The sequence below is a fragment of the Rissa tridactyla genome, chromosome 1, assembly GCF_028500815.1.
Source record: "Rissa tridactyla isolate bRisTri1 chromosome 1, bRisTri1.patW.cur.20221130, whole genome shotgun sequence".
Lineage (NCBI taxonomy): Eukaryota > Metazoa > Chordata > Aves > Charadriiformes > Laridae > Rissa > Rissa tridactyla.
The window spans coordinates 182,231,362-182,245,791 of record NC_071466.1 but is presented as its reverse complement, the minus strand read 5'-3'; the positions used below and the strand labels follow the sequence as shown (position 1 = coordinate 182,245,791).

Sequence of the window (14,430 nt, the reverse complement as noted above, 5' to 3'; positions counted from 1 at the left end):
ATCAGTCAAAACTCATGTGCTTTCTGTGGAGGAGACCTGAAGGCAGGTATTTACTGTTTGTGATGTTTCTTACATTGAGGTTTACTGAAATTTGCAAAATTGAAACAGCTGTGAAATGTTACTTAAATCACGTAATGTATTGCTTTAACAATACGTCATAATATGGAGGGGAAAAAACCCCATGTACAAATCTGCATAAAACTTGCTGTGTCTTTGGGGACAGCATCTAATGCCAAGCCTCAGATACTATTCTTCATACGGTTGATTTTCACTTTAAACAGTTGACTGACTTTTTAAAACTGGGTTGCATGCCAGTAGTTAAAGTACAGCCATATAGGGTATGGCAGGGTTTGTAACTAGGGGTTTTCAGAGGTGAGGTCATGATAAACTTAAGTGAAACTTAAGCAGCACTGTTAATGTCACCAGCAAACAGATTTCTTTTTCTAGCCTTCCTTTCACAATGCCTGAACATTAACTGTGTTTATATTGCCTCGGTTTGAAGGAACAGAATTTGTTAACAGGAATAAAGGGAAGTTGGGAGTTCTTGGTTTGTTTTCGCTGCTGCTTAAAAATATTCACCGTATAAACATCTGAGTGTTTACATCAGAGGGGTCAGACAGGAGCCATAATGCTTTACTTTACCCTTTGTCATTCAGTGCTTTTGTTAGCATGCCAAGCCACACAGTGCAGTGGTATTTTGGAAAAACTGAAAATAGTCTGAAAGTAACAGGTATTTATGTACTAACTGGAATGCACATACCTTGTAAAATTATGCTAAAATTATAACCTCTGGTAATTACACGGGGATTTCTTTAACCACTGTGGAAGTGCCCTGGAAGAGAGAGACCACATTGCATCATGAGTGTCTTAGGTAAAGATTTTTCACAGGCTTGTAGCGTACAAATAAGCAAAGAGCACCTAAACTTTGCACCTATGTTGTGGGTTCTGCATGCAGCTCTGGAAGGGCATACTGCACTAAGTTGCTCTTCACTAAAATCATTGAGAGGATGGAGGAGGAGCTACCTTAGGAAAGACTAAGGAGTCCAGGGCTCCTCACTTCGAAGAAGCAAGAAGGCAGGTGTGTGTGTGATCATGGTTTACAAAATCACAAAGGTGATGGATAAGCTGAATGTGAAACTCGGGTTCACCAAGTCCTGCTGTATTAGGATAAAAGGGCACTCAATATATTTCATAGAATCATTTAGTTTGGAGACGATCTTTAAAATTGGGTCCAACCGTTAACCTAGCACTGCCAAGTCCACCACTAAACCATGTCCCACAGTGCCACATCAACACGTCCTTTAAATACCTCCAGGGATGGTGACTCAAGCACTTCCCTGGGCAGCCTCTTCCAATTCTTGACAACCCTTTCAGTGGAGAAATTTTTCCTAATACCCAAATTAAACCTCCCCTGACACAACTTGAGGCCATTTCCTCTTGTCCTATCACTTGTTACCTGGGAGAAGAGATCGACCCCCACCTCGCTACAGCCTCCTTTCAGGTGGTTGTAGAGAGCGATAAGGTCTCCCCTCAGCCTCCTTTTCTCCAGGCTAAACAACCCCAGCTCCCTCAGCTGCTCCTCCTAAGACTCGTTCTCCAGACCCCTCACCAGCTTCGTTGCCCTTCTCTGGTCACGCTCCAACACCTCAGTGTCTTTCTTGCAGTGAGGGGCCCAAAACTGGACACAGTACTCGAGGTGGGGCCTCACCAGTGCCAAGTACAGGGGGACAGTCGCTTCCCTTATGCCACTGGCCACACTATTTCTGATACATCCAGGATGCTGTTGGCCACCTTGGCCACCTGGGCACACTGCTGGCTCATACTCAGCCAGCAGCCAACGAACACCCCCAGGTCCTTTTCTGCCAGGCAGCTTTCCAGCCACTCCTTCCCAAGCGTGTAACGCTGCATGGGGTTGTTGTGACCCAAGTGCAGGACCTGGCACTTGGCCTTGTTGAACCTCACACCATTGGCCTCAGCCCATCAATCCAGCCTGTCCTGATCCCCCTGTAGATTCTTCCTTCCCTCAAGCAGATCAACACTCCTACCCAACTTGGTGTCGTCTGCAAATGGCAGATGTGTCATCTTTAACAGAAGTTATCTTCTATCTTAGTAGAAGATCAGCTTAAAGCAGATGACAGTACTTCTTCACACTGCAGTCATGAATTTCTGGAACTTGCTGCTACAGGAGATGTAGAGATGGGCAGCATCAGCAGGTTCAAAAAGGGTTTATGTGCACGCATAGACACCAGGTCCATAAATGGACACTAAACAGACTCGGAAGGGAGGTGCCCACTAAATTCCTGCTCCAACACTTGTGGATGCCAGCAGAGAGGCTGCAGAAAGGGCTCACGTGCTGGCTTGAAATAGCCTTTATTTCTGCTGCTGTTGGAGGGAGAATACCAGGTTGGATGCACCATACACCTGATCTGGGAGGGCGCCACTTCTCTTGCTACCTCAGGAGGGCATGGTGCGGGCTGTTCTTGAACTCGCTCTGACTGTCAGGATATAATTATTTAAGATTTAGGTCAGCCAAACCCACTTAGAAAAACAAAGACTTATTCTGAAAGAGAGACTGCTTCCTCGCCCTGTGTGCCACTGACAGGGGTGGGAACTTGATCACACTGACTGCAGAAAGCAAAAGGTACTAAAGAAGATTATTCTGCCCACACCCATCATGTCGGAAAACTCCCCTTTCCCTGACCCAGAGAGCAAACTCGCCCCATTCAGGAGAACACAGACGTTTCAAGGTGCAATGCTTGGATGCTGATACTTCTCCCCTGTCCCCATTTTGTCTTCCCCAGGCGTTTCTGGCTACTGGTGTCTCTGACTGGCCATTTGTGGATGGACATGAGCGGTAGCTCTCCCTGGTGATTCTCAGGCTTTCAAATGAAGGAAGAGCACATCTTCTGAGTGCGGGCTTGCCTTGGAAAGAGAAATTGCAGTTGCTGGCAAAGCTGCTGTGCTCTCAGGAGAGTTAGGATACGGAAGAAGAAGGATGTTTGTTTCAAAATAATTTAATTGCAAGGTTTCAATTTCTTTCTTTCCTGTGGGAGTGCTGGCAGGCTGTAAGAAAGAGTGTTCTTGCTTGTGGAAGTAGCAACAGCTGAGATGAGGAGTCCCTTTCTCTGTTTTCCTTCCTGTATTCTCTGCTGGGCTTTTCTGTTGTATGATAGCACTGTTAGCTAAATCCATTCTTTAATGCAAACATGATGGAAGTAGGATGCATTAGCTGAAAATTTTATGACTAAACAAGACTTAGATTTTTAATTTTTTTAAAAAAAATGTAGATTAGGCTGCATTTCTCATTTGTTAAAACCTCAGTGCTTTACTTCAAAAAAATAAATGATTCCTGGCCACAATTTACAGCAATTCACATTCATCTGACTGACTCAAGGGTCACTATATGCGTGGGATTAATATGAAATGTGAGGGCAAGGGATGGGGACTGACTCGGCTTAAAAGTTGGCTTGGGCTCCCACAGGTCTTTGGTTCTTTAGGTTTCTTACAAAAATACTTTAATATGTTCCTGGGATAGGTTAACTTTTCGTCCATTGTATTTTCCTTTGTCTGTCAAGCTGAAATGTTAAGAGGAGCTTGGTTCCCCTTTCCTCGAGAGATGCTAATTTCTCCAAGTTCTGTGAAAATAGGATATTAGATACAAGAGAGAGACCTTCTTGCATTCCTCCATCAATAAAAGCCTATAGCAGCAGTTTGGGGAAGCCATGCATCTGTCTCAAGGCAAAGATCCTGAGGAAATAGGCTCCAGGGTTTGCGGTTTTTCTTTGTGGAACTTTTTCTCAGCCTCATCCCATAGCAGTTTACTAGCTGTTGAGCGTAGCACTTTCATACTGCATGCGGGACTAGGGTTTGCCAGTAACCATGGGACTTGGACTTTATGAAAGTCCCAGATGTGATGCGATTATTCATTTTGGGGACCACAACTTGATTTGCATTTCATTCTAATTGTAATCCGTGCAGTTTTGGTTGTGTTCCTTGAGGATTCATGCTGAACTAGTCTCTGCGGGGTTTTGCACTGGGCATAAATGTTAAAAAGAGAGCGCTGCTTCTCTAAACATCTGCGATACAATAAATGAGATGTGCATGGGGGGCGGAGGCAATAAAGAAAAAAACATTTTCTGCCCTTTTTGTTGAGAGGAAGCTCAACTGTGAAGAGGCGTTGCATCATGAGCTCTAATGAAAGACCAGCTCTTCCCCTTGGGGAAATGAAAGCACTTGCCTCATTTCCCTCTCGCTGCCAGCTGTTGCTTTAGGAATTTCATTTGAGAATGAAATGCAGCTTTGGTTGACCTGAGGAATGGCTTTAGTACAAACGGCCTCCAATGGTGCGTGCAATAAGTGTTAGGAAGGACAGTATAACTTTCACAGAAACTAATAGCCCAAATTAGAAGTAATGTTTTGGATCCAGAGACATCATCTATATGGGTTCTGAGGTATTCAGCTGTCTCCTTGAGATTAGTTCATATCTTTCACGTCTGTGCTGGGCTGAGGAAGTAGCAGACAACATGAGAAGCAGGGAATGGAAGGAGACTAAGAGTTCTGATGAGGAAAACATACTTAATTGGGCTGGAAGGAGGAAGGAGTGATGACGTGGCAGCCATTACCGAGACTGTCATTTGGTTAAGTGATGGAGGAGTCGTGCCTAACTCAGGTTTGATTTTTTTTGTTCTTAATGAAAATAATATTGAAATGTTTGTGCATTTTATAGAGCAAATTCCTTTTTTGAACACTAGCACGTAGAAACGTCATTGTTAAGGCCGGCAGCATCTAGATCTTGGCTGACAGAAGGAGACACAGTGTGAACGGCTCTGCTGACTGCCCTTATACCTCACCCTCTGCTGTGACACATGCAAGGATCTGCAGTTAGGAAACTCATCACCAGGCCTAACTTTTGAAGAAAGACAGTTTCACAATTCCCAGCATACAAATTTTGTGAGGTGTTGCATGCTGGGCGTTTTTGTAGAGAGCTGAAGATGAATCAGCTGCGTCTGAATTGGCCAAGAGATGAATTAGCTGGCTGGAGCGTGCCACCCCTTGCACCTCAGCAGCGCACTGGCTCCAAGGAGCTGTGCCAGAGGGTGCGGAGCATGCCTCGGGGCACAGGAGGGACACGGTGGAAAACGCAGCTTTTGTCCTGAGCTGGGTGAGACATCAGATGACACAGACTGGCTTCTTCTCTCACCAGACCAGGCAGAACTGTCAAGTTCAAATGATAGACATGCTTCACTGAAACATCTAAATCTCACCTCTGAAATGCCCTTGCTCCTTTGTTTAAAACAGCTGGAGTTGGAGTAGTTGCTTTCCCACTGGTCCCACCCTGAGCAGGTGTGGCTTCAGCCACTTGGTGACCGTTTCAGAGCAAGCATATTGTAAACCATGGTAGAGATTAGTTAATTACTGCTGTTACTCTGCTGTTATATGGGGTGACTCAGGGTCTTCTGCAGGTAATAGATTTACCTGTAGAGATAAAGTAGAATTTGATCTGCTGGACTTAAGTAGAGTTAGCAGAGGACTTTTCCTTTAGTGCGTCCTGTTTTGAGGTGTCAAGTACAGAAGGAAATAAGAGGACTGTGGGAAATAAGTTTACCAAGTCTTCCTCCTTTCGCCTAAGTACGCTGGTCAAAAAGGACTTATTTATCTTAACTTAAAGCATGGCTAGACAAAGCTGTATGGCAAAAATTAAGTGTCACTGTATACTGAGCTCAGTTCATCTCCAGGAATGTCAGAGCAAAACTGTATACTATGTTCAACTAGGGCTGAACATAGGAAAGGTGTTTTCCTTTTTTCTGGCTAGTGTTTGTTCTTGATGATAAATGGGTATTGTGGATGACTTCAATAATCATGGTGACAATCGGCTTCAACAGGGTAGATGAGAGGTACCTGCTTGAACAATTAGCAACGGAATAATGATAAATATTAAAGCCGAGGTGTCCGTTATTGGAAGTTCAGTGTCAGTGGCATTAGCAGATTGGAGAGGTGCGAACTCCACGATATGCTTGTCTCTCAGAGGGATGAGTCTTGGCTGGTATCCATGTGAAGGGGCTTGCCTGCAGCTACATGGACTAGGAACGTTCCAAGTTAAAGCTTGGGTTCTTGAAATCAGTCATAGAGATGGCAAATGCCCTGTCAGGCCTTTATGGCTGGAGGACTGCAGGCTGTTTCCTGTCCCTTCAGCATCCACCTCTGAGGTTGTCTCGGACCACTCCCACAACATTACTTCAAGTCAACGTTTAGAACTCCCATATTTCCAGTCTCTGGCTATGGGTCATTGCTTTTGATACTTATTTTGAGCATGAAAACAGCCATAACATTTATTTCGATTTCAGAGAAAAAATTACTATTTAGATATCTTTTTTTTTTTTTTCTGTGCCTGCTTTGTTTTGTAACTATTAGTTTGCCCCCAAATAGAAAACTACAAAGATGAAAGGGCCTCTGGGGAGCTGAATTGAGAAGTTTGGTTGAAGCTGTATCTGTCATTATTATGGCAGTTTGGAGGAGAGGGAAGATGAAAAAATAGGGCAAGAAAGCTTAATTTCTGTAGTGAGAATGAAGACCTGGATTCTGAAAACATTTAGTAGTTTAGTGTTTTGTAATAGACTAGTTGGGGTCTGGCAACTGTGCAAGATGCTGCAGAATCTTAGAGTTGTGCTTAAGGAGCTAATGGAAGAATTGTATTTGTATGGTGTTCCTTTTTGCCTCAGTTTCCTGGTCTGTGAATTAAAGGTATGTTCTCTGTCTGATGCAGGAAATCAGTATTGGAGCCCAGATCAGAATTCAAGGCCTCTGGCTTCCAGTTCTCCATTCAGACCACGCCTTTCTTTTTATAGCTAGGGGAAAAAAAAGTCCACTCTAGCATGTCATTTAGTAAAATACCATATAGGAAAAGCAAAACTAAGCCCCAGAGAGCTAAAACTAGCTGGTTCAAAATTAGGAGACAGAAAAAATTCTGCTGATTCTTTCTGCCAAATGGAAACTTACAGTTCCACACCAGATGTGCTCATCTTTGGGGTTGTTTCTGGCAAACTGAAGTGCCTGCAAGGTGTGTGCTGAGGGGTGTCCAAAAGATTGCAGTGCAGGACTGGGCAGTGAAGTCCGGGAAATCCTTTCTGAGGATAAGCTCTGCTGGGATGTGCTTGTGAGGACAGATCGGAACACTGTGACTTGGCGGTTTGTCCATACAGCAAATATATATTCCTGTGTCAGGTGTTCCCTGAAAGCTTCAAGCTTCTTCAAAGCTTCTCCCTTTCCAAGTGAAGTCTTAAATCATTAAAGCTGAGAGCTGAAACCCTTTCATACTATATATGGCATTTGTGCGAGTAGTAGAAAGCAGAGTGTATTTATAACACTAGTTTGCTGCAGGAATACGGATTGGGAACAAATGTTTGTTTGGATAAAATCCAGCTCCAGGAATTGGTTTTACTGCTGCATGTAAAATCCCTAGCAAGCTTGTAAAAGCAGCAGTTTAAAAATCTAATAGGGCCTTCCCCATGGAAAAAACACAAATTTGGTGTAACGTTACACAGCTAGAGAGTTACTTGTGATGGTTCACGTAGCAGTCGTTGACACTGTGTGTAACCTGCTGTCTGTCACGTTGGAATGCAGGGATGCTCTTAGGCTGTTGGCACACACGGGGATTGTTGGTGTTACTTGGTAGTACGTGCTGCTATTTTCATACATATTCTTCATTTGTTTAGAAATGCCCATTTGTGCCCGAAGTAATATTTCATGACAATTACAACTGTATTCTTAACAATATTGCATAGCATTGACATGAGAAAATCAAGCCATAAAGTGAGCTGGGCTGGTTTACATACTGCTGATAAATATTTGAATGAAAACAGTTGGCAAAAAAAGGACACAAGCGTCTTTGGGTGTGTTGATTTAAGCATCTCCATTCAGTCCAAGTGGTCTGTCTGATTTGCCTGACATGTTAATCCTTTCTGTTGCTGTACAGCTAATTACTGTATGTTGAGCCTCTGTGGAATAACTAGCACTTGGACTAAGAATGCTCATATGCAAAGTCATAAAAGAATTGGTTTTTATTTTGTTTTCTAAAACTGCTGTCTGTGTTGTTGTTGAAGGATGTTCAGAAGGAGAGAGAACCTCATGTTTATCTCAGTAAAGAAGAAGTTAAAGAGAAGATACAAAGCTATAATTCATCTGTCACTGATAAATTAAAGATGACCTTGGTAAGTTTTGCATAAGATTCCTGTAATTTTTAATAAGAGCAATTGAACTGTAGCTTTGTCGTGCATTGTGAATCATTTTCTTCTCAGCATCTTACGTATGAAACTCTCTCTGTTTTAATGACTTTGTAAGAGGCTCTTTCTTAGATCTGGAAATTAAATCTCATGTCTGAAATGTTTTTATCCATGTAGCTCTTTTGTATGGATTGAAACAAACTGTAGCAGAAATGAATATATGTCGTTTGAAATGTGTTTAAGATAAACTCTCAGTCCACACTAAGATGTAAATTTGTCAGATGGTAAACCTGAAGATATATTTATCTTGTTTGTGTAGATAAATTTTTGTCAGGTATCTCTCTGATAAAGATGCTCAACCAATGAGAAAAGTTAAAACATGTAGTGTTGTTATAGGAGACTTAATTTTCAGAGTAGTCATACAGGTTTTCAGCATGAGGAGACTTCCTTTCCCCCTCCCTGCCCCCATAACACAGACAATGGAATGCACGTAGATTTTTCATTTCCAAGGACTGTGGACCAGGTCTAAGCCTCAGTCCAGCCAGCTGCAGACTGTACAAATAAAATTCACATCTATCTGCCTAGTGAGCTGTTACTCAGTTGTTGCATTGTCCAAATTTTCTCATACAGTATGTATTCCTGTGGGTGTATAGTATATGGAAATTTTGAAACTCCATTATATCCTAAACCATATAAGTACGACTATGTACTAAAAAGATTTTTTTTTACGTGTTTGCATGTGGGTCAGGATTTACTATGCCTAAAACCAGATTGCCTAAAGTTTACTAGCTTAGTAAGGTTTCATGAATTTTGCTATTTTGTCTTTCAGAAGCAACTGGAATAAATAATTTGTAGTATTGATTAGACTGGCATTTATTCTGGTTCTTTTTTTAATTGCAACAGGATTTGAGCATCTGTATGCCTCAGACCAATTTGACAAGCACAGATAAAATGTGGGAGATAATTTCTGTGTTTCTGCATAAAATCTGTTTTTAAAGATGTGTGTTAGTGGTCTTTTTCACTTCATAGTTCTCTTCTAATGTGAAAACGTATCACTAGTTTGCAGTACCTTTTGCTTGATAAGATCCTAATACTCTTAGAATGCAGTAGTTATTATTAAGAAAAAATAATATTTGGCAGAAATACCAGAGAGAATAAACGTCTGAATTGTTGAAACAATATCTCTCCTACAAGATGTCATGTATTAGAGTGGCATTTAAATTTGTGTTCACTATGACCATTTTAATCTGCCTGCTCCACTAATATGTCACAACTGGTCATTTACTAGTTTTAACAGTTCGGTGTTTTCCCCCTGCCGCAGAACGCGAATGGGATTTACACTGGCTTCATCAAAGTTCAGATGGAACTATGCAGACCAATCACTGTGCAGTCTTCCCAGAGCCAGGGGAGGTGCGCTCGCAGCAATAATGAAACTGCTTTTTACTTGCCGGAGGGCTGCGTGAATACCCTTCACATCAGCAGCACCAACACTGTTCAGGAAGTTATCGAGGCCTTGCTCAAAAAGTTTTTCGTGGCTGACAACCCTGCGAAGTTTGCACTTTATAAACGCTGTCACAAGGAAGACCAAGGTACAAGTTAGGCTTGTGGCATTTTGGTGGTGAAGGGCTTTGGGGAGGGAGTTGTGCTATAGGAATACTTGAAATAAGCAGGATGGAAGAACTCAGATAAATGGAGGGAAAGTCTTGCTCTCTCTTGTCTTTTCTCCTTATGAAAAGTAGCATGCGTAAGAGAGTAAATGATTTGGGGACATTTCAGGATAATTCACAAAAGACAAAGTAACCTATTAAACCATCTACATGGATCTCCTGTGCCTTGCAGTCTGTTATATTTTATTTAATATACTCCCTTATCAGGGTCTAAATTTCAGCTAGCCTGATACACTGCAGATTTGTGAGATTGAATTACAAGACAGATTTTTAAAAAGAGAAACCTTGGTGTCTATGATACCTGAAGTCCCTGCCCTGGCAGACAGCTCTTGAGCTGGTGGGCATCATGGGCACGTGCATTATGTTTGTGTGTGTTAATTAGTGCCCCTGGCTCTCCCAGTGCACTGACTGCTGTTAGAAGTTGGTTGTATGTTGTGTTTGGAAATACCAGAAGATGCAAAAGGTATTTTAAGTGAAAAGCATATTTTGCCAACATTGTGTTCTTGCACTTAGAATCCGCCTTCTTCCATGGACATTGAGACAGTTTCAGGAGTTCAGATGTTTCTGGCTGTCGGTCACACCAACCATGTCAGGCAGGCAGAGTTGTCTTTTAGATTTTGTGTATGAGATTTTAAGTGGAAAAGGTACCAGAATGGCGATACCACAGCTCTGATGTCTTAAATGCTTAGTTATAGCAACAGACCCGTATTGTATTTTTTTCCTTGTGTTTTTTTCCTCTGCATGTGTTCAGATGGTGTACTGTGTTGACTAGAGGCCCTTTCATTCCTATGTGAATGTAGTGTTGCACTGGTACCATCAGTCATCTGCTCAGCCTCTCCCTAAAACTTATTTGCTCAAAACCAGTATGTAGACCAATATGTAGACAGTATGTAGAATGTGTAAATTTTGTGGGTACATGTGCATATCTCTGAAACTTTCTAATGTTAGCTAGCATTAATCATTCAAAGCATTTGAAACACCATTAGTAAAGATGGTAATCACTGTGATTTTCTTATCCTGCAGTTTATACATGCAAGCTGTCAGACCGAGAACATCCCCTCTACCTGCGTTTGGTGGCAGGCCCCAGAACAGAAATGCTCAGTTTTGTTCTACGTGAGCATGAAACTGGAGAAGTCATGGTATGTTACACTCATGCTGGTTTTGTGTATTTGTTTAACTTCATGGATGAGTGGGCTCCTGTTTGATCTGTGTTGACAAGATGATCCATTTTTTTGGAAGCAGATTTTTTTTTTTCTTGTTATATTTACTTTGTGCCTTTTGTAAACATTTCATTTGTGGTTAGACTGCCCATTGTTACTTGCAGAACAAAAAACAGTTAAAAAGAGTAAAATATTTTCAGATCCCTGAGATTTGCAAGGAGGGTGCCCGATACTGTTTCAGTTTGAAATTGTTTTGAGTGTCTGAGGTTTTGTTTAAAAATACTGTGTATATAAACAATTTGTGTATTTTCTGTCCATCTCATCCATCCTTCTCTCTTTTGTTCTCTCTCCAGTGGGAAGCTTTTAGTATTCCTGAACTGCAAAACTTCTTGCGTATACTGGACAAAGAGGAAAATGAGCAACTGCAAATCTTAAAGAAGCGTTACGCAGCTTACAGAGACAAACTTGAAGAAGCCCTTGGTGGGGTGTGGAAACCTGGTTAAAAGGGGGCCAAAGGACACTCAGGAAAAATGCACGCTACCAAATGTCAGTATAGCATGCCAAAACCAACGTACAAAGAGCAGCAGAGAGTAGTTTTCTTTATCCAGAAGACTGTTTTGTGATGCCAGGGTACCTGAATTTTGCTATAGACTTAGTTCCGTAAGCCAGGTCACTTAGCATCTTGCACCCACAAGTAAGGGATTCTGCATGTTTGTACATCAGTTTGCAACCCTCTGTGTGCCTAGAGAGTTTTCCAAGTTACCTTGGTGCAAGCTGTGAAACTGTAATCAATTTTCTAGGATGCTATGAAATAGGATTATTTTTTTCTTTTTCTTTGCTTTAATGGTAGCTTTACAAGTAAGGATGTGCAAATTGATGGGTTAAAAAATTAATAAAACCATCTGGACAAGAATTAGATGGAGCACTATCTTTGAGATGAAATTGATTTGCACTACCTTTCTGTTTTCAAATAGTTACTGTATAATTTGTGAGAGAACTGTTGTAGATGGAAGGCATATGAGATCTTCTGATTTGTTCTGTGAAATTTGTGGAAGGCTTTCAAGTGTGTGTTTTTTTTTTTTCTGGAGAAGGTAAAGAGAAAGTTGAAAAGAAGGTAAGAGTTGAGGGAGGAGATAACCATAATAGCTGACAGAGGAGGACTGGTTTTAAACGGAAATAGTATTTATACAGAGGAAAGTTAAAATACTAATTCTACAAGATTAAAGTTTTAGGATGTTAGAATATTGTGAATAAGTTTTATGGTTTTTAAACTGCATAAATCCACACTGGAAAAGAAATAAAGATAATAGAAGTAATGGGAAGGAATGAGAGGCAAAAGCTAAAAAAGAACGGAAATAAAGCTGCACATACAAGTCATTATTGGAGAAGCTGGTTCTATAAATGCATAGTGGGGGGTTGAAAAGTGCAGTGAAGCTAAAAAGCTGCTTACTTGAATTCTGAAAAGTGGTCGATGTCTCAGATAACTCTGTGAGAAGTGCCCGTCTAGTAAGTGTTTAGACATAAGCTATAACTACAGATGCATTTGGTCTTTATTGCAAGTCAGATCTTTCCTCTGGCTCAGCGATCCATTTTTAGGCTGGATAATTTTGAGTTATCATATCTGAAAGACAAAAATAGCTTCCTCTGCTTCTTTGCTTGTTAAAGGCTCAGTCAGGCAAAGAAAGTAGAATTTCTTATTCATGTTTCCAGCTTAGCAGAAAATTAACATTTATTGGCTGTGTTGGTGACTGAGCTTAGTAACTCTTGCTTTTAGTAATTCAGTAGGTTTTTTCCTTATGGTTTTTAAATTCTTAATTGAAAAACAGATTACCAAATTCTGCAGACTGCTGATTTACTTGATTTAAAAGTAGGAAAAATGTAGCAAGAAAATTTTTTACTTTACTGTAAATATAATTGTTGTTCTTTCAGAGTTATTTATCTTAAAAAGCACGTTCAAAAGAAACCAAAGAAGTGGGTGTGCAATAGAAGCATGAGGCAGATTTGAGTAACTGATGCTTTAGTCATTATGATGCCAGAGAGGAAATGAGTTATAAATTGGAGGGGGGGGGGGGGGAGGAGTGCTAACGATTTAAGAGAAGCAGAAGTTGGTGGGGTATTTTTTTCCCCTCCACTCTTAGGGTGTTCGTTTTGAATTCCCAAGGAATTATTAAAACTTTGGTGACATCTAATGGATACTGTGTGAAACTCCAAGATGCTTCTGTTCTTCCCCTTAATTTGACGTAATTGTGCCTTTGTTTCCTTTCCTTAGTAAGACTTTTTTTTTTTTTTTAACTCTTCACAGTTGTTTTTTTTTTTTTTGGTAAAAAGAATTTGCAAGCTTAATGAGACAATCATAATGTTTTAAAGTGTTAAGAGAAATTAAGAGTAGGACTAACGATAAAGTATATATAAGGCATATCTTGTTTGTTTTAATTTCACATGTAACATTGTAGTGCATGTGTGAGTTAGTAACATTATCCTCAAGTTGAGACACTTTATAATGGTTCAGGGAATGCTTTTATGTTTTGTTACAATTGTTTTTCTATGAGTGCAAGCAGCATGTCGGTGGGTATTCTGTTAACATCTACTTAATTTATGTATCTACCCATAGCTATGTAATCATTACATAATCGCTGTCAATATTGAACCATTTGTTGCTCAGATTTAAACACTGTTTGGGTTTAAAAGTGGAGTATAAGAATATGTGAATTTTGTTTTTACTTGAACTAAACTATCAGTCTTTTAAGTAGGCACATCTGCATTTACTTTAGCCAAAAACCTCAATCAGTGTTGTATGCACTATGAGTCTTGATTTGGGGTGAAGGGGGAGGGGGTGGGGGACCAAAATAAACTTATATTTTAATTTTGTCTTAGTCCACGGTTAATTATTGTAAGATGTCATGTGTGGGGTTGATTTTTGCTTTCTTTTTTTCTTCTTTACACACTGGCAATTACAACAGCTTTAATTTAAAAGAAATGGTCATGCCTAGTCAGTTTTTATCTTTTAATTTTTGCATCAAATTGAACTGTCAGAGCTTTTGTTGCAAAACTGTTTTCATTTAATTATATGATGGTACCAGAATGATTAAATGATATGGGTGGGGGGGAGGGGGGGATGCAGGGAAACATTAAAATGTATGTCTTTAAAAACAAACATTTAAACTATTTATAATTTTGACAAGCTTAGTTTTATTTTTGTAGGGAAGTTTTTATTCCCCTTAAAGTTATTACTGAAATGGCAAAAAAAAAGTGATGGTTCCATTATTAAAGTTGAAGTTGGCAATACTTGGTTATGTGATGTGTGTTTATTTTATTTTTTTCCCCCCTACCTTTTGTGATCACTTTGACGCCTCGTAGCAATAAATCGTATGGGGAGATGCAGCT

At 40.5% G+C, this 14,430-nt stretch overlaps 1 protein-coding gene across 2 annotated transcripts in view; it reads left to right on the top strand.

The window, feature by feature from the left end:
* Nucleotides 1-14,331, top strand: part of RASSF3 (Ras association domain family member 3) — a 96,431-nt gene extending 82,100 nt beyond the window's left edge. For both annotated transcript variants that reach the window (XM_054184844.1, XM_054184932.1), the window contains 4 exons: nucleotides 8,100-8,207; nucleotides 9,541-9,808; nucleotides 10,910-11,025; nucleotides 11,400-14,331. In XM_054184844.1, the coding sequence (XP_054040819.1) occupies nucleotides 8,100-8,207; nucleotides 9,541-9,808; nucleotides 10,910-11,025; nucleotides 11,400-11,549 (642 nt within the window). In that variant the 3' untranslated portion in view covers nucleotides 11,550-14,331. The remainder of the gene's footprint in view (nucleotides 1-8,099; nucleotides 8,208-9,540; nucleotides 9,809-10,909; nucleotides 11,026-11,399) is intronic.
* Nucleotides 14,332-14,430: the final 99 nt, after the last annotated feature.